This window comes from Pristiophorus japonicus, chromosome 2 (genome assembly GCF_044704955.1).
Source record: "Pristiophorus japonicus isolate sPriJap1 chromosome 2, sPriJap1.hap1, whole genome shotgun sequence".
Classification (NCBI taxonomy): Eukaryota; Metazoa; Chordata; class Chondrichthyes; family Pristiophoridae; genus Pristiophorus; species Pristiophorus japonicus.
Genome location: NC_091978.1, coordinates 155,862,727 through 155,882,937, shown reverse-complemented (window position 1 = coordinate 155,882,937; position 20,211 = coordinate 155,862,727). Strand labels below are relative to the sequence as shown.

General features: G+C 45.1%; 1 protein-coding gene across 2 annotated transcripts in view; it reads right to left on the bottom strand.

Moving 5' to 3' along the window:
• The window catches only part of LOC139232587 (uncharacterized), a 169,981-nt gene extending 153,953 nt beyond the window's left edge, over nt 1–16,028 (bottom strand). For both annotated transcript variants that reach the window (XM_070863019.1, XM_070863015.1), the window contains exons 1-3: nt 15,964–16,028; nt 12,144–12,252; nt 4,651–4,750 (exon numbers count right to left, since the gene is read on the bottom strand). In XM_070863019.1, the coding sequence (XP_070719120.1) occupies nt 4,651–4,750; nt 12,144–12,252; nt 15,964–16,003 (249 nt within the window). In that variant the 5' untranslated portion in view covers nt 16,004–16,028. The remainder of the gene's footprint in view (nt 1–4,650; nt 4,751–12,143; nt 12,253–15,963) is intronic.
• Between the last annotated feature and the right edge of the window lie 4,183 nt (nt 16,029–20,211).

Genomic DNA, 20,211 nt, shown 5'->3' with positions numbered 1-20,211 from the left:
TGATTCCGGAGATGAGGGGGTTGAATTATGAGGAAATGTTGAGTAGATTGGGTCTATACACATTGGAGATCAAAAGAATGAGAGGTGATCTTATTGAAACTTATTAGATAATGAGGGGGCTCGACAAGGTGGATGCAGAGAGGATATTTCCATTCATAGGGGAAAATAAAACTAGGGGAAATAGTCTTCGAATAAGAGGCCACTGATTTAAAACTGTGATGAGGAGAAATTTCTTCTCTCAGAGGCTATGGAATTCTCTGCCCCAGAGAGCTGTGGAGGCTGGGTCATTGAATATATTTAAGGCGGAGGTAGACAGATTATTGAGCAGTAAGGGAGCAAAAGGTTACGGGGAGCAGGCAGGGAAGTGGAGTTGAGTCCATGATCAGATCAGCCATGATCTTACTGAATGGCGGAGCTGGGTCGAGGGGCCAAATGGCCTACTCCTGCTCCTTTTTATGTTCTTATGTTCTTTACACTGTAGGAGATTCTATCCAACACAATAGAGCATAATAGGAATTAATGTTGGCGACCTCGTCTACCATTAATGAATTAAAGGAAAAAAGGGAGGATTTGTATTTATATAGCAACCTTCACGACTTCAATACATCCCAAAGTACTTTTAGAAACATAGAAACAGAGAAAATAGGTGCAGGAGTAGGCCATTCGGCCCTTCGAGCCTGCACCGCCATTTAATGAGTTCATGGCTGAACCTGCAACTTCAGTGTAATCACTGTAGTAATGTAATTAAACACAGCAGCCAATTAGCACACAGCAAGATCCAACTCACAGCAATGAGATAAATGAACAGAATAACTGTTTTAGCAATGTTGGTTGAGGAATAAATAAATATTTGCCAGGTCATCAGGGGACCACCCCCTCTTCGAAAATTCCATGGGATCTTTTACATTCTTCTGAGAGGACAGATAGGGCCTCAGTTTAACGTTTTATCTTAAAGACAGCACCTCGAATAGTGCAGCACTCTCTCAGTACTGGACTAAACTGTCAGCCTAGATGTTGTGCTCAAGCCTCTAGAGTGGGGGTCTAGACCCACGACCTTCTGACACAGAGGGGAGAATGCAACCACTGAGCCATGGCTGACACAATTACTTAATTACTCAGTTAACGTTACTTTGTCACCATAATCATCAAGTTTAATTTACTATTCTCTCTGAACATTTAATATTGCACCTAATGTAACCAATAATCTGGGAAGGGGGAAATTACAATGTGATCACATGTCCATAAATGGGCTAGTCTGATCGTCAAGGCATTCTCTAATGAGCCTTCAAGCAACACCACCAGTAAACATATTTCCACTCCCTCCTTTACATTATTTCATTTTCTTCTAAATTATGCAATTCAGTTGTTCACAGTTCTATTTTTCAGAGTGGTAAAGGCCAAATGAATTTCTGGAATATTGTCCCTGCCCTTTTTTTCTGCAATCCAGAGTGAAAACATAGAAACATAGAAAATAGGTGCAGGAATAGGCCATTCAGCCCTTTGAGCCTGCACCACCATTCAAATAAGATCATGGCTGATCATCACCTCAGTACCCCTTTCCTGCTTTCTACCCCTTGATTCCTTTAGCCGTAAGGGCCATATCTAACTCCCTCTTGAATATATCCAACAAACTGGCATCAACAACTCTCTGCAGAAGAGAATTCCACAGTGAACAAAACTTTCTTGTCATCTCGGTCCTAAATGACTTACCCCTTATCCTTAGACTATGTCCCCTGGCTCTGGACTTCCCCAACATCGGGAACATTCTTCCTGCATCTAACCTGTCCAGTCCCGTCAGAATTTTAAACGTTTCTATGTGATCCCCTCTCTTCCTTCTAAACTCCAGTGAATACAGGCCCAGTCGATCCAGTCTCTCCTCATATGTCAGTCCTGCCATCCCAGGAATCAGTCTGGTGAACCTTCGCTGCACTCCCTCAATAGCAAGAATGTCCTTCCTCAGATTAAGAAAACAAAACTGAACACAATATTCCAGGTGAGGCCTCAGCAAGGCCCTGTACAACTGCAGTAAGGCCTCCCTGCTCCTATCCTCAAATCCCCTAGCTATGAAGGCCAACATGCCATTTGCCTTCTTTACCACCTGCTGCACCTGCATGCCAACTTTCAATGACTGATGTACCATGACACCCAGGTCTCGTTGCACCTCCCCTTTTCCTATTCCGCCAGCATTCAGATAATATTCTGCCTTCGTGTTTTTGCCACCAAAGTGGATAACCTCACATTTATCCACATTATACTGCATCTGTCATGCATTTGCCCACTCACCTAACCTGTCCAAGTCACCCAGCAGCCTCTTAGCATCCTCCTCACAGCTCACACTGCCACCCGGCTTAGTGTCATCTGCAAACTTGGAGATATTACACTCAATTCCTTCATTTAAATCATTGATGTATATTTTAAATAGCTGGGGTCCCAGCACTGAACCTTGTGGCACCACACTAGTCACTGCCTGACATTCTGAAAAGGACCTGTTTATTGCCACTCTCTGCTTCTTCTCTGCCAACCAGTTCTCTATCCACATCAATATACTCCCAATACCATGTGCCTTAATTTTGCACAACAATCTTTTGTGTGGGACCTTGTCAAAAGCCTTTTGAAAGTCGAAATATACCATATCCACTGGTTCTCCCTTATCAACTCTACTAGTTACATCCTCAAAAACTTCTAGAAGATTTGTCAAGCATGATTTCCCTTTCATAAATCCATGCTGACTTGGACCGATCCTGTCACTGCTTTCCAAATGCGCTGCTATTTCATCTTTAATAATTGATTCCAACATTTTCCCCACTACTGATGTCAGGCTAACCGGTCTATAATTTCCTTTTCTCTCTCCCTCCTTTCTTAAAAAGTGGTGTTACATTAGCTACCCTCCAGTCCATAGGAAGTGATCCAGAGTCGATAAACTATTGGAAAATGATCACCAATGCATCAACTATTTCTAGGACCACTTCCTTAAGTACTCTGGGATGCAGACTATCAGGCCCTGGGACTTTATCGGCCTTCAATCCCATCAATTTCCTGACTAGTAAGGATTTCCTTCGGTTCCTCCTTCTCACTAGACCCTCAGTCCCCGAGTATTTCCGGAAGGTTATTTGTGTCTTCCTTCATGAAGACAGAACCAAAGTATTTGTTCAATTGGTCTGCCATTTCTTTGTTTCCCATTATAAATTCACCTGATTCTGTCTGCAAGGGACCTACGTTTGTAAGGGCAAACTGCAGAAGTGTGACTGCTTGGAGCCGAAGGTATAGAATAACAGCTATTTTACAAGGCGGCTACAACTGCGTAGTAGGCACTAGGAAACAAGTGGTACTGTACACCGCTGTGTGGTACATCAAATCACTGGCGAAGTACCACCAACGCTGTCTCTGCAAGATCATACAAACCCATTGGCAGGATAGGCGCACCAACTTCAGTGTTCTCACTCAGGCCAACATTTTCAGCATCGAAGCATTGACAACGCCACATAGGCCACATCGTCCACATTGCCCGATAGAAGACTTCTAAAACAAGCGCTCTGCTCAGAGCTCTGACATGGAAAACGAGCCTCAGGTGGGCGGAGGAAATGCTTCAAGGACACCCTCAAGGCCTCCTTGAAAAAGTGCAACATCCCGACTGACACCTGAGAATACCTGACCCAAGACTGCTCAAAGTGGAAGAGAATAATCCGGAAAGCCGCCGAACACGTCAAGTCTCTTCGCCGGGAACAAGCGGAGACCAAGCGCAAACAGCGGAAGGAGCACATGACAACCCAAGCACTCCAACCAACCGGCCCTTCAACTAACGTCCCTTCAACAACCGTCTGCTCCACCTGTGACAGAGACTGTAGTTTCCGCATCGGACTCATCAGTCACCTGAGAACTCATTTTTAGTGTGGAAGCAAGTCATCCTCAACTCCGAGGGACTGCCTAAGAAGAGAAGAGAAGAGACACTGCTGTACAAAGAGGGTTGTTGCTTTGTAGAGTCGGGATTGGTCATGACATCAATAATAGGTGCAACATAATTTCCAGGTGTTTCTATTCCATCTTACATCTGCTATTTATTCCCAAATTTTCCAGGATTGTTTCTAAATTATGTAAATATTAAAATACCTTAGAAACCACACAAAAATTCAAAATTAATTCAGTTTCAATAATCTTCATCTGAGATAATAGACAGACAATAGACTAAAATATTGCATAATTTTTCAAAGTTAAAATTTGCACACATTATATCACTGCAGTTTGAAATTTATTTCTGTAGTTAATCAAGTCTTAAAATGTTATTAGGTTAAATGTGTGACCTGAATGTAAATTTAGCTCAGTCTCCCTCTCTGCCAGCGACAACAATCCTAAACGAACTTTGGCACTTTCAACCCAGATCTTGATAGCTATGTGTAATTGCCAATAATTTTGTACAAATGTATACAATAGTCAGAGTTCACATGGGAAATGGAAAAAACTTATAGAAGTAAATGTCTTTTGAGATTGAGATTAAAATATAGGGCAATTTTATCTGCTTCTGAGCCATGCTGTAAATCTACTGTTTGTGCTTGGTCTCCGCTTGCTCCAGTGCTGTACGTGGAGATCAGGTGCCAAAAGATGGAAGGAGTATTGCTCCTCTCACATTGAACTAAATAAATCCTCAATACTAACCATGTTGATGTCCCTGATCTGGTACGGTTCTGCTCCTTCAAATACAGAGTCCTCGTTTTTTGATGTTAGCCTTTTTTCACTGTCTCTAGAAAATTTTTCTCTGTAATGAATACAATTGAAACACCTTACAAATGCACACACAATCTTAATGAAATATGTCATAGGCTGTGCATTGTATTTTTTTTTCGAATACGAAATATATTGAAAAGCAAGATTTATGGATAAAACCTTTGGACTAGACTTTCCACTAAATGGCTAAGGCCCCAAAAAATAACTTCCCTCCATAAATCTTCACTTCCTTATCATCCAAAAATCTGTCTATCTCCACTTTAAATATATTCAATGACCCAGCTTCCACAGCTCTCTGGGGCAGAAATTCCACAGGTTTACAATCCTCAGAAGAAATTTCTCCTCATCTCAGTTCTAAATGAGCAACCCCTTATTCTTCAACTGTGTCCCCAGTTCTAGATTCTCCTACGAGTGGTAACATTGTCTCTGCATCTAACCTGTCAAGCCCCTCATTATCTTGTATGTTTCAATAAGATCACCTCTCGTTCTTCTAAACTCAAATGAGTATAGGCCCAACCTGCTCAACCTTCCTTCATAAGTCAAACTCCTCATCTCAGGAATCAACCTAGTGAACCTTCTCTAAACTGCCTCCAATGCAAGTATATCCCTCCTTAAATAAGGAGACCAAAACTGTACGCAGTACTCCAGGTGTGGTCTCGCCAATACCCTATACAGTTGCAGCAGGACTTCCCAGCTTTTATACTCCATCCTGGATAAGATGGCCACCAGGGTGGCAGCTCCCTAGGGGAGCTCTCCTGCCAAACAACTCCCATTTTCTGCCATCCGGCAACATTGCACCCTCAATCTCCCCCCTCCCACTGTCTAAACTTTACCTAGACCCTAATATAAGGGTGCATTCACTTAAATCCTTACTTTAAACCCAACCCTGCGAATCCCACAAGATCGGGCCTACCTCAGGCTTCCCACCACATCACCCATCGGCGACGACGACTGGGCCTCCTGCGGACCTCTTCCCACCCCCGCTCCCCTCCTTCGGCGGCCTCCTACTCGACATCAACTCACCTACCTCACCCGATCCTCGACGATGCCTGCCGAGCCTCCACCCCTCCATCGGCAGCAGATGGGCTGCTCCTCCATGACGGCGTCTGGGCCTCGTTAACGACGGTTGGACCTCTCCTTCCCCACAGGTGACTTCCTCCTCAACGGCAACCGGGTCTCCTCTTCTAAGACAGCGGTTGGCCTCCCCTCCTCCTTCAACGATGACTGGACCTCTCCTTCCGCACTGATGACCTGGCCTCTGCTCCTCCTCCAGCACGTGGAGAGTACCATGGCTGTGAGCACACTGACCTTAGACTTTGAATTCCAGTGGGCCACTGTCCCTCCCAATGCCTGTCCCCAAACAAGCCTCGGACCACCTATCATCAAGGGCGCTACTCAGCGCCGACCCTGGGGTCAATATCTCGCCGTAGGCAACTAGGCCCGTACAGAAGTGCCTGGTCTCCGGTCATCTTGGACCCCCTTGCCATTGGGCCAAGACCTCGCTCAGCTAGGCCCGTGTGGTAGCCGGTGTGCAACGACCACCCCACATTAAAAGAGCTCACGCACAGACATCTTCCACTCCTTTAACATGAAGTTTGGGACCTGGAACGTCAGGACCCTCATGGACAACTCCAACAACGACAGACCGGAACGCCGCACCGCCATAGTTGCCCGGGAACTTAGATGCTTTGATATCAACATCGCCGCCCTAAGCAAGACCCGGCGGGCAGGGGAATGCCAGCTCAAGGAACAAGGTGGAGGGTACACCTTCTTCTGGAAAGGGAAACCAGACGAAGAACGCCGCCTCCACGGAGTCGGTTTCGCCATCAAAAACGAGCTGGTCAACCACCTCAAAAACTCCCCCTGCGGGGTTAACGAACGGCTCATGACTCTCCGACTCACCCTATCCCGGAATCAATGCACCACAGTCATCAGTGCGTACGCCCCAACACTCGATGCGACAGATGAGACCAAAGTGTGTTTTTACTCCAACCTCAAAAAATCCCTGTCCCGCGTCCCTGCGGACGACAAAGTCATCCTCCTCTGTGACTACTTCAACCCTCTGGGGAGGCATGATTGACAGAGAGCTGGTAAGCAAAGCCAACTCCAGCGGTACCCTACTCCTGACAAAATGTCTAGAACATGAACTTGTCATCACCAACCACCTTGTTCCGCCAGAGGGACAAATACAAGGCATCGTGGCAACACCCTCGCTCCAAGCACTGGCACCTGCTCAACTATGTCATCGTCCGAGCCAGGGATCACAAGGATGTGCGCATCACCCACGTCATGACAGGAGCTGATGACTGCTGGACGGACCACCGCCTAATCAGATCCATCATTGACATCAACATAGCCCCAAAGTGGAGGGGGCAGCAGAAGCAGTGCCACAAAAAAAGTCAAAGCCGGGGCACTTAAAGACCCAGCTAAGAGAGCCCTATACAGTCAGCGCCTCACAGCTAACCTGGCATGCCTTGATGACCCTGAGATGCAGAATGCCCACAGCGCTTGGTCTGCCCTCCAGGCCTCCATAATCAGTGCCTGTGAAGAGACACTCGGTCACTCAACAAGGAAACACCAGGACTGGTTTGATGAGAATGACCAGAAGATCCAAGAGCTAATAGATCGCAAGCACAGGGCATTTCTGAGCCTTTAACAACAACCCAACTCGGGAGCAGCAAGGCAGCATTACAGACGGCTAAAGGTGGAGATCCAACAAAAAACCCGGGACCTAAAGAATAGGTGGTGGATGGAGAAAGCACAGGAGATACAGCAGCTGACCGACAGCCATGATGTGCGAGGATTCTTCATCGCAGTCAAGGCCACCTATGGTCCAAACACCCACTGCTGGCCAAGAACGGGGAAACATTCATCAAGGACACCGAGGCAGTCAGGGCCCGCTGGAAGGAGCACTTTGAAGATCTCCTCAATCGAGGCTCTGTCTTTGACTCAAGTGTTCTCAACGCCATCCTGCAGCATGCTACCCGCCACCCTTCAGTAAAACCCCAGCACTGCATGAGGTAGAAGAAGCCATAAGACAGCTTAAGAACAACAAGGCTACGGGAGCGGATGGAATCCCTGCTGAGGCACTGAAGTATGGCGGAGAGCCACTGTTGGCGCGAATACATGGCCTCATCGCACTCATCTGGAGGGAGGAGAACATTCCGGGAGATCTGAGAGATGCAGTGATCGTGACCATCTTTAAAAAAGGGGACAAGTCCGACCGCGGCAACTACAGAGGAATCTCCCTGTTATCAGCCACTGGGAAAGTCGTCTCTAGAATCCTCCTCAACTGTCTTCTCCCTGTGGCTGAGGTGCTCTTCACGGAGTCAAAGTGCGAATTTCGTCCCCTATGGGGCACAACGGACATGATTTTTTACAGCGCGACAGCTGCAGAAAAAATGCAGGGAACAGCACCAGCCCTTATACATGGCCTTCTTCGACCTTACAAAGGCCTTTGACACTGTCAACCACGAGGGTCTATGGAGCGTCCTCCATTTCGGATGCCCCCAAAAGTTCGTTACCATCCTCCACCTGCTCCACGACGACATGCAGGCTGTGATCCTTAACAACGGATCTATTACAGACAGAATCCACGTCCGGACCGGGGTCAAACAGGGCTGCGTCATCGCCCCAACCCTCTTCTCAATCTTCCTTACTGCCATGCTCCATCTCAGTCAACAAGCTTCCCGCTGAAGTGGAACTAAACTACAGAACCAGTGGGAACCTGTTCAAACTTCGTCGTCTCCAGGCCAGGTCCAAAACCACCCCAATCTCTGTCGTCGAGCTACAATACACGGACGACGCCTGCATCTGCACACACAGAGGCTGAACTCCAAGTCATAGTCAACGTATTTACTGAGGCGTACGAAAGCATGAGCCTTACGCTAAATATCCGTAAGACAAAGGTCCTCCACCAGCCTGACCTCCCTCAGCACTGCCCCCCAGTCATCAAGATCCACAGCGCGGCCCTGGACAACGTGGACCATTCCCCATACCTCGGGAGCCTCTTATCAAAAAGAGCAGACATTGACGACGAGATTCAACACCGCCTTCAGTGCGCCAGTGCAGCCTTCAGCCGCCTGAGGAAAAGACTGTTTGAAGACCAGGCCCTCAAATCTGCCACCAAGCTCATGGTCTACAGGGCTGTAGTAATACCTGCCCTCCTGAATGGCTCAGAGACATGGACCATGTACAGTAGACATAGCAAGTCGCTGGAGAAATACCACCAACGATGTCTCCGCAAGATCCTGCAAATCCCCTGGGAGGACAGACACACAAACGTTAGCGTCCTCAACCAGACCAACATCCCCAGCATTGAAGCACTGGACACACTCGATCAGCTGCTCTGGGCAGGCCACATTGTTCGCATGCCAGACACAAGACTCCCAAAGCAAGCGCTCTACTCGGAACTCCTTCACGGCAAACGAGCCAAAGGTAGGCAGAGGAAACGTTACAAGGACACCCTCAAAGCCTCCCTGATAAAGCGCAACCTCCCCACTGACACCTGGGTGTCCCTGGCCAAAGATCGCCCTAAGTGGAGGAAGTACATCTGGGAGGACGCTGAGTCTCATCGCCGAGAGCATGCAGAAATCATGCGCAGGCAGCGGAAAGAGCGTGCGGCAAACCTGTCCCACCCACGCTTTCCTTCAACGACTATCTGTCCCACCTGTGACAGGGACTGTGGTTCGCGTATTGGACTGTTCAGCCACCTCAGGGCTCATTTTTAGTGGAAGCAAGTCTTCCTCGATTCCGAGGGACTACCTATGATGATGACTCTAACCCCCTTGCAATAAAGGTCAACATTCCATTTGCCCTCCTGATTACTTGCTGTACCTGCCTACTAATTTTTTGTGTTTCATGCACAAGGACCCCCCAAGCCCCTCTGTACTGTAACATTTTGTAATATCTCTCCATTTAAATAATAATTTGCTTTTTTATTTTTCCTGCCAAACTGGATAACCTCACACTTTCCCACATTGTACTCCATCTGCCAAATGTTTGCCCATCACTTACTCTCTGTCTATATCCCTTTGCCGATTCTTTATATCCTCCTAACAACTTGCTTTCCCACCCATCTTTGTATCATCAGCAAAGTTGGCTACATTATATTTGGTCCCTTCATCCAAGTCATTAATATAGATTGTAAATAGTTGAGGACCCAGCACCGATCCCTGCGGCACACCACTAGTTACTGTTTCCAACCAGAAAATGACCCATTTATCCCTACTCTCTGTTTTCTGTTAGTTAGCCATCCTCTATCCATGCTACCCCAACCCCGTGAGCTTTTATCTTGTGCAGTAATCTTTTATGTGGCATCTTATCGAATGCCTTAAGGAAGTCCAAATGCACATTCACTGGTTTCCCCTTATCCACCCTGCTCATTGCAAATTTGTCAAACATGATTTCCCTTTCATAAAACCATGTTGACTCTGCTTGATTGAATCATGCTTTTCCAAATATCCTGCTACTGTTTCCTTAATAATGAACTCCAGCATTTTTCCAATGGCAGATGTTAGGCTAACTGGTCTATAGTTTCCTGCTTTCTGTCTCCCTCCTTTTTTAAATTGGTGCATTACATTTACAGGTTTTCTAATCCGCTGGGATCTCTCCGGAATCCAGGTAATTTTGGTAGATTACAACCAATGCATCCACTATCTCTGCAGCCATTTCTTTTAAGACCCTAGGATGTAGGCCATCGGGTCCAGGGGACCTCTTCACCTTTAGTCCCATTATTTTACAGAGTAATTTTTCTTTAGTGATAGTTTTAAGTTCCTCCCTCCCTATAGCACCTTGATTATTTATTATTGGGATGTTTTTAGTGGCTTTTACTGGGAAGGCCGATACAAAATATTTGTTCAAAGTTTCTTCTCTTCTCTGTTCCCCATTATTAAGTCTCATCATCTAAGGGACCAACATTTACTTTAGATACTCTCTTTCTTTTTATATACCTGTAGAAGCTCTTACTGTCTGTTTTCATATTTGTTGCTAGTTTACTCTCATAATCCATCTTCTTTCTATTTTTTTAGTTGTCCTTTCCTGGTTTTTAAAAGTTTCCCAATCCTCTGGCCTCCCACTAATCTTGGCAACAATGTATGCCATTGTTTTTAATTTGATACCATCCTTTACTTCCTTACTTGGCCATGGATGAGTCTCCCTTCTCTTAGTCTTTCCTGCTCATTGGGATATATTTTTGTTGAGTTATGAAATAGTTCCTTAGGTGTCTGCCACTGCTCATCAACTGTCTTATTCTTTAATCTATTTTCCCAGTCCACTTTAGCCAACTCTGCTTTCATACCTTTGTAATCACCTTTATTTAAGATCAGGACACTAGTTTGAGACCCAACTTTCTCACTCTCCAACTGAATTTGAAATTCAACCATGCTATGATCACACTTTCCTAGAGGATCCTTTACTATGAGATCATTTATTAATCCTGTCTCATTATATAGTACCAGATCTAAGATAACCTGTTCGTTGGTTGGTTCCACAACGTACTGTTCAAGGAAACCGTCCCAGATACACTCTATGAACTCTTTCTCAAGGCTAGCCTGGCCAATTTGATTTGTCCAATCAATATGAAGGTTAAAATCACCCATGATTGCGCTGTACCATTCTTACAAGCCTCCATTATTTCTTGATTTATACTCTGTCCTACAGTGTAGCTACTGTTGGTGTAGTCTATAGGTACCCTATCAGTGACTTCTTCCTTCCACCCAAACAGTTTGTACATCTTGATCTTCTGAGCCACTATTGTTTCTCACTACTGCACTGATCTTATCCTTTATTAACAGAGCTATCCCACCTCCTTTTCCTTTCTATCTATCCTTCCAAATTGTCAAATACCCCTGAATATTCAGTTCCCAGCCTTGGTCACCTTGCAACCACATCTCTGAAATGGCTATCAGATCATACCCATTTATATCTATTTGTACCATTAACTCATCTATCTAATTACGAATGTTACGAAGACAACACATTTCATGATGGCTTTTAGACATCGTCCGTCTTGACAACATTGATTTTTACAGAAAATGCAAAAATATAAAGAAAGATCATTTTCTGTTGAGAAGTCAGTAAATTAAGATACAACTTAGTTGAATAAATCAGTTGTTTATAGGTTTATGCCAGATCGAGATATAAATTGCACATTTTGGTCTAGGTATTGTGGACGATGTTGGGTGAGGTCAGGTATTTCTTCATCTCGAGGAAAAGAGAAAATTGGAAGGCGAGTTACCCTAGTCTGCTCTTCTACACCCCTGAATGGTCAGATACAAAAAACAGTGCTGTTACAAGCTCTGGAGAAGTTCACCCACTCACCCTCTTACTGATAGAAATATACTTTAAACCAGGAAAATCAAATACTAATGCATGTAGAGAAGGTAACAGTTTTAAGCATTTGTATATAAAAATAAACCAAAAACCTTAGTTCTTGAATTCTGTCTTCCATGGCTGGAAGATTGTTCCTAATCTGAATAATTCGATCCTGCAGAGCATTCTGATCATTATGCATGTATGAGGGCACAATAAATTCTGTCAACAAAATGAAGTAGAAGAGAAAGAGAGACATTAAAGTGTTAACAGTGAATAACCAATAAACCAATCACAGCAAAACTAATAATGGTGAAATTCAAAATATAGGCGCATTAATAATATTGAAGTTTCCTATGATACCGAATAAAGGAGAATGGTGAACTGTGGGGGAAACTATTAAGACTGCAGGAGTGGATTGTGGAGTGGATAGATATGTAGCAAATGAGTTCAATGCAGAGAAATGTGAAGTAGTAAATTCTGGGAAAAGGAAGTATAGCTCCATCACCGTAACTGCAGTGTATATTATCTACATGACGCATTGCAGCAAGTCTCCAAGGCTTCTTCGGCAGCACTGCCAAAACCCGCGATCTGCACCAACTAGAAGGACAAGGGCAGCAGGCGCATGGGAACACCATCACTTCCAAGTTACACACCATTGTGACTTGGGACATATAGGGCCCAAGTTTCCACACGAAAAAAAACGGGCGCCCCTCCGAGCTGGGCGCCCATTTTTCACGCCTAAAACGGCGGCTAAAAAAAAAAATCGCGATTCTGGAGCGCTTTGCAGCTCCTTGTCTGCCTGGCGCGGCGCCCAGGAGGGCGGAGCCTAAACTCGCGCCGATTTTGTAAGTGGGAGGGGGCGGGTACTATTTTAATTAGTTTTTTTCCTGCCGGCAACGCTGCGCATGCGCGTTGGAGCGTTCACACACGCGCAGTGTGAAAAAAACATTGGCACTCGGCCATTTTTGTAGTTCTTTGTAGCTGTTTAATTTTTGAACATTTTTTAATAAAAGCACATTGCCATCAGCACTGAGGCTTCTTGCAACCTTCTCACTGTCTCCTTCCCCCCAGCCCCCCGGAACGAACGGCTGTTTCCTTCCCCCCCCCCTTCCTCCCGCTCAGCGGCAACGAACAGCTGTCTCTTCCTCCCCCCGCCCCCCCTCAGCGGCAACAAACGGCTTTCTCCCCCCCACCTCAGCGGCAACGAACGGCTTTCTCCTCCTCCTCCCCCCCCTCCCGCTCAGCGGCAACCAACAGCTTTCTCCCCCCCACCCCTCCCGCTCAGTGGCAACGAACGGCTGCAGAATTCTCCCTGGCTGAAGCACTTTCACACAGGTAGGAAGATGGTTTATTTAATCTTTTCTTTGCTTATAAATGTTTATTCAGGTTGGATTTATTTGTATAATATTTGTAGAAGAAGTAAGGATTTATTGTAGAATTTATTGAGTTCCCTTCCCCTCCCCCCCACCTCGTTCTGGACGCCTAATTTGTAACCTGCGCCTGATTTTTTAATGTGTAGAACAGGTTTTTTCAGTTCTACAAAAATCTTCACTTGCTCCATTCTAACTTAGTTTGGAATACGTTTTCACTGTGGAAACTTTGAAATCAGGCGTCAGTGGCCGGACACGCCCCCTTTTGAAGAAAAAATTCTGTTCCAAAGTAGAACTGTTCTACCTGACTAGAACTGCAGAAAAAAAAAAGTGGAGAATTGCGATTTCTAAGATAGTCCGTTCTCCACCAGTTGCTCCTAAAATTCAGGCGCAAATCATGTGGAAACTTGGGCCCTTAATCACTATTCCTTCATTGTCACTGGGTCAAAATCCTGGAATTTCCTACCAAACAGCATTGTGCACTGCATGCGGACTGTAACGATTCAAGAAGGTGGCAAATCACTATCTTCCCAAGTGCAACTAGGGATGGTCATAAAATGCAGCTTTGCCAGCAATGCCCACATTCCAAGAATTATTATTTTTTTTTTTTTTTTAAAGACTTTAAATGGCATGGAGGAACAGAGAGATACACGGATGTAAATACATTTGAGCCTGAAATTACTCACGCCCTGCTCTACCATTGGAAGTGTGGGTAATGGGACTTCTACCCAGCAGTCTTGTCTGGCCCTGACCCAAATACCAGGGTGGGGTCATTTACAAAAAGGGGCCCTGCAACCACATCATTTTGTGTACTCCCTGGGAATCCACACTACTGTGGGACAAGAATTTTGGAATAGGACCTTGTCCCTCCATTTGGTAAGGGATGGGCTGTTCTAACCAAAGCTTTGTTGAAACTTTAAACACATTTCTGAGTTTCTTAGCTGCAATTCAACACTGCAATTATTTTTTATTCGGAAACCGGCATTTCTGCCAGAATGTCTGCTTAGCATGCATCCACCCACATCATGCACAGACGCTCAACACCGTCGGAACTTTTTTATCAGTCAGAAAAAAGAGCAAAGGTCGAGTGGAAGCAGGTCCCAAACTAAATTACACCTACTTGCATCTGAGAAGCAAAAATCCTCCCAGAAATCTTAGGCGATGGATCTTTAAATGGTAGAAAATGTCATAAGAATATAAATGGCATTTTTTTATTTAGTTCTCCTGATTAGTGTCTTAACCTGCTTTCATAGAATCATAGAATGATTACAGCATGGTTTCGGCCCGGCGAGCCTATGCCGGCTCTCTGCAAGATCGCTTCAGCTAGTCTCACTCCTCTGCCCTTTCCCCTTCACATTGTTTTTATATTCTGGTCAGTCCACCATGCCAACAATAGCAGTTTATTTCAAGAAAAATATCATTTTTGCTTTTATCCCCCACATGACTTCCATTACAATAAAAGCAAAATATTGCAGATGCTGGAAATCTGAAATAAAAACAGAAAATGCTGGAAATACTCAACACATCAGGCAGCATCTTTTGTTTCTTTACTTGTCCCATTACCATCTACTTTTGCTTTGTACTATCATACTTTTTGTCATTTAATCTCTCCTGCCTTCCACCCTATCACAGACGATCCCTTTTGTTCTTTCTTCTCGTACCCCCTTTCCCTGCCCTTCCTTAAAATAATTTTTATCTCTAATTTTTTTTCCAGTTCTGGTGAAAAGTCATCGACCTGAAACGTTAACTCTGTTTCTCTCTCCACAGATGCTGCCTGACCTGTTGAGTATTTCCAGCATTTTCTGTTTTCATTACCCGACTTCCATTGTTGGCCATATTGTTTTTTTCCCCCTTCTGTTAACCTTCTTCTCAAGTGGTATGTGTCTGTTCTATACTCTGTGCATCTAGTGTAGCATGATCTCCCTGGCATTCCTCCATAGGGCCTTCTCTTTTTGCAGGTATATCAGATAAGGGTATTTTTATTGGGGAAACCATTGGTGCAGATAGTGGTGCTGGGAGAAGAAAGTCAATTTGCCACAATTGGCACACTAGCTCATGAGAACATAGCACCAATAGGACAAAAAAAAAGAAAAAAATGAAGAAAAACAGTGAAGAACCTGCTACCATACACATCTTAATAGTACTGCGTCCTTCCATGCTTCCCACCATACTGTCTGCCATCGAGCAACACTTGGCACCATTTCATATGGGCTTTCTTATATCTGATGTGCTGCATGCCAGAATTGCAGGAAATGGTATGCGGGACCAACACATTCCCAAATGTTTAATAGAATGCAGACCTCCCCGTTTTGACGCAGGTACTCAGTAATGTGTGTTTAGCTATGTGTGGGAGCTCAGAGTGTAGTGTACTGATACCAGCAGTATTCACGATCTAATACCTGGCCCAGCTTAGGTATCGAGCTAAATTGAGAACAGTAGAGAAATCCAAATGCACATGCCAATGGTGGAACTTGTATTTCTGCAACGGTATATTTCCATCGTTGTTGAGAGCTTCAAAATTAGATAATTGTTTTTATTTAAAAAACAGAATTATCTTTACCTGTTCCCAATTGCTTCTTCTGCAACTGAAGCTTACGCATTTCCTTCTTCAAACTTTCTTTATCTTCCTCTAATTTCCTTAAAAAAGAAAAACACAAAAGCGGTTATTTTGGTCACAGGATGAAAAGAGATGTTAAATGTGTGCGGTGCAAAGAAGAAACACCCGTTTGAAAGTCTGGATTTAGCACACAATTTACGGACTAATTGATGGTTATCCCGATTTGAACAAGCCTGCAGGCTCTGAAACCGACAACTGCAGGTTTAGCACTCAAGCGCTGATTAGATGCAATTTTTCTGGAGCTGTACATGTAGCTTGCACTCACCCACTTCCATGGAAGGTGCGAGTGTGATGGATGGGAGTGAAAGAATGCCTCAAGGAGCAAGAGAGAGTGCACCCAGATTCTCCGATGCAGCATTGAAGGGTCCTGCTGGAGGAGGATGTCCTCTACTCGCAGAAGGGAAGGAGACCACAGAGGCAGTTGATGCACCGCATATGGGAGGAGATTGCCTGGGAGTCACAGCCAACAGCCCTAGCCCCAGAAAATGGCTCCGGTGCCAAAAGAAGTGTAACGACTTGACATGAATGATGAAGCTAAGATCCCATCTCACAAACTCACTTCTCAATAACTGCACCACTACCATCACAACGTCAATGCAATTCATCCATCATCTAACTATAAACTGACATTCATACACCCCACAGCATTGCATCCTTCACAGGCACTACTCACACCTTAGACACATCTCACAGTTCTTCAACCATTTGAGGTATCACACACACACAAATAAACCTGCCAATACTCTCATTCACAATCACCAAACTTCTCTTCCAGGAAAAAATAGTACATAACATGTGGAGGTCAACCACATCTGCATGAGATCACTCCCCTTGAGGAGGCAGTGCTGAACGTGATTGAGAGGGGAGTGGGTGATGTCGTGGCCAGAGACAGAAAGAAAAGAAAGACTTGGATTTATATAGCGCCTTTCACAATCACTGGACGTCTCAAAGCGCTTTACAGTCAATGAATTACTTTTCGAGTGTCGTCACTGTTGTAATGCAGGAAATGCGGCAGCCAATTTGCACACAAGCAAGCTCCCACAAACAGCAATGTGATAATGACCAGATAATCTGCTTTTTTTCGTTAAGTTGATTGAGGGATAAATATTGGCCAGGATAAATATTGGCCAGAACACTGGGGATAACTCCGCTGCTCTTCTTTGAAATAATGCCATGGTATCTTTTACGCCCACTTGAGAGAGCAGAAGGGGCATCGGTTTAACGTCTCATCCGAAAGACAGCACCTCCAACAGTGCAGTGCTGCCTCAGTACTGCACTGGAGTGTCAGCCTAGTTTTTTTGTGCTCAGGTCGGTGGAGTGGGACTTGATCCCACAATCTTCTGATCAGAGGAGAGAGTGCTACCCACTGAGCCACAGCTGACCGGGCATCGAAAGAGCAGGGATCATCTCGCCTCGAGGTATGTGGCCACTCTAGCTTCCTTGCACATGCACATCTATTCCTGATCCCTAATCACTCCCAAGCTGCTTATGGTCTCATCACACATATCCTCCTATAGTGATCACACATGCTGCATCCTAACCCTTCTATCTTTATAACTGCAGGTTCCCAGGAGCAAGATCCACCTCATCCCCCAAAGCAAGATGAAGATGAGTAACAGCCACCTCACCCCCGGAGGAGGAGGAGGCGGGTAAGGACAAATGCACTGCGTCAATGGCTACCACTGTAGCAGGTTCTAGCTCAGAGACCAACACCAGGCGCAACTTAAAGACCAGCTTAGGAGACGGATCCTTGCAGCGGGATGCACCAGGCATTAAGAACCTAAGAAATAGGAGCAGGAGTAGGCCATATGGCCCCTCGAGCCTGCTCCGCCATTCAATACGATCATGGCTGATCCGATCATGGACTCAGGTCCACTTCCCTGCCCATTCTCCATAACCCCTTATTCTCCTATTTAAGAAACTGTCTATTTCTGTCTTAAATTTATTCAATGTCCCAGCTTCAACAGCTCTCTGAGGCAGCGAATTCCACAGATCCACAAACCTCAGAAGAAATTTCTCCTCATCTCAGTTTTAAATGGGCAGCCCCTTATTCTAAGATTATGCCCTCTAGTTCTAGTCTCCCCTATCGGCGGAAACATCCTCTCTGCATCCACCTTGTCAAGCCCCCTCATAATCTATACGTTTCGATAAGATCACCTCTCATTCTTCTGAATTCTAATGAGTAGAGGCCCAACATACTCAATCCTTCCTCATAAGTCAACCACCTCATCTCTGGAATCAATTAAGGCAATAGTTCGAAAGGACATTAGCTTGGATGATGTGGAATCTATATGGGTAGAGCTGCAGAACACCAAAGGGCAAAAAACGTTAGTGGGAGTTGTGTACAGACCTCCAAACAGTAGTAGTGATGTTGGGGAGGGCATCAAACAGGAAATTAGGGGTGCATGCAATAAAGGTGCAGCAGTTATAATGGGTGACTTTAATATGCACGTAGATTGGGCTAACCAAACTGGAAGCAATACGGTGGAGGAGGATTTCCTGGAGTGCATAAGGGATGGTTTTCTCGACCAATATGTCGAGGAACCAACTAGGGGGGAGGCCATCTTAGACTGGGTGTTGTGTAATGAGAGAGGATTAATTAGCAATCTCGTTGTGCGAGGCCCCTTGGGGAAGAGTGACCATAATATGGTGGAATTCTGCATTAGGATGGAGAATGAAACAGTTAATTCAGTGACCATGGTCCAGAACTTAAAGAAGGGTAACTTTGAAGGTATGAGGCGTGAATTGGCTAGGATAGATTGGCGAATTATACTTAAGGGGTCGACTGTGGATGGGCAATGGCAGTCATTTAGAGACCGCATGGATGAACTACAACAATTGTACATTTCTGTCTGGCGTAAAAATAAAAAAGGGAAGGTGGCTCAACCGTGACTATCAAGCGAAATCAGGGATAGTATTAAAGCCAAGGAAGTGGCATACAAATTGGCCAGAAATAGCAGCGAACCCGGGGACTGGGAGAAATTTAGAACTCAGCAGAGGAGGACAAAGGGTTTGATTAGGGCAGGGGAAATGGAGTACGAGAAGAAGCTTGCAGGGAACATTAAGACGGATTGCAAAAGCTTCTATAGATATGTAAAGAGAAAAAGGTTAGTAAAGACAAACGTAGGTCCCCTGCAGTCAGAATCAGGGGAAGTCATAACGGGGAACAAAGAAATGGCGGACCAATTGAACAAGTACTTCGGTTCGGTATTCACTGAGGAGGACACAAACAACCTTCCGGATATAAAAGGGGTCAGAGGGTCTAGTAAGGAGGAGGAACTGAGGGAAATCCTTATTAGTCGGGAAATTGTGTTGGGGAAATTGATGGGATTAAAGGCCGATAAATCCCCAGGGCCTGATGGACTGCATCCCAGAGTACTTAAGGAGGTGGCCTTGGAAATAGTGAATGCATTGACAGTCATTTTCCAACATTCCATTGACTCTGGATCAGTTCCTATGGAGTGGAGGGTAGCCAATGTAACCCCACTTTTTAAAAAAGGAGGGAGAGAGAAAACAGGGAATTATAGACCGGTCAGCCTGACATCGGTAGTGGGTAAATTGATGGAATCAATTATTAAGGATGTCATAGCAGCGCATTTGGAAAGAGGTGACATGATAGGTCCAAGTCAGCATGGATTTGTGAAAGGGAAATCATGCTTGACAAATCTTCTGGAATTTTTTGAGGATGTTTCCAGTAGAGTGGACAAGGGAGAACCAGTTGATGTGGTATATTTGGACTTTCAGAAGGCTTTCGACAAGGTCCCACACAAGAGATCAATGTGCAAAGTTAAAGCACATGGGATTGGGGGTAGTGTGCTGACATGGATTGAGAACTGGTTGTCAGACAGGAAGCAGAGTAGGAGTAAATGGGGACTTTTCAGAATGGCAGGCAGTGACTAGTGGGGTACCGCAAGGTTCTGTGCTGGGGTCCCAGCTGTTTACACTGTACATTAATGATTTAGACGAGGGGATTAAATGTAGTATCTCCAAATTTGCGGATGACACTAAGTTGGGTGGCAGTGTGAGCTGCGAGGAGGATGCTATGAGGCTGCAGAGCGACTTGGATAGGTTAGGTGAGTGGGCAAATGCATGGCAGATGAAGTATAATGTGGATAAATGTGAGGTTATCCACTTTGGTGGTAAAAACAAAGAGACAGACTATTATCTGAATGGTGACAGATTTGGAAAAGG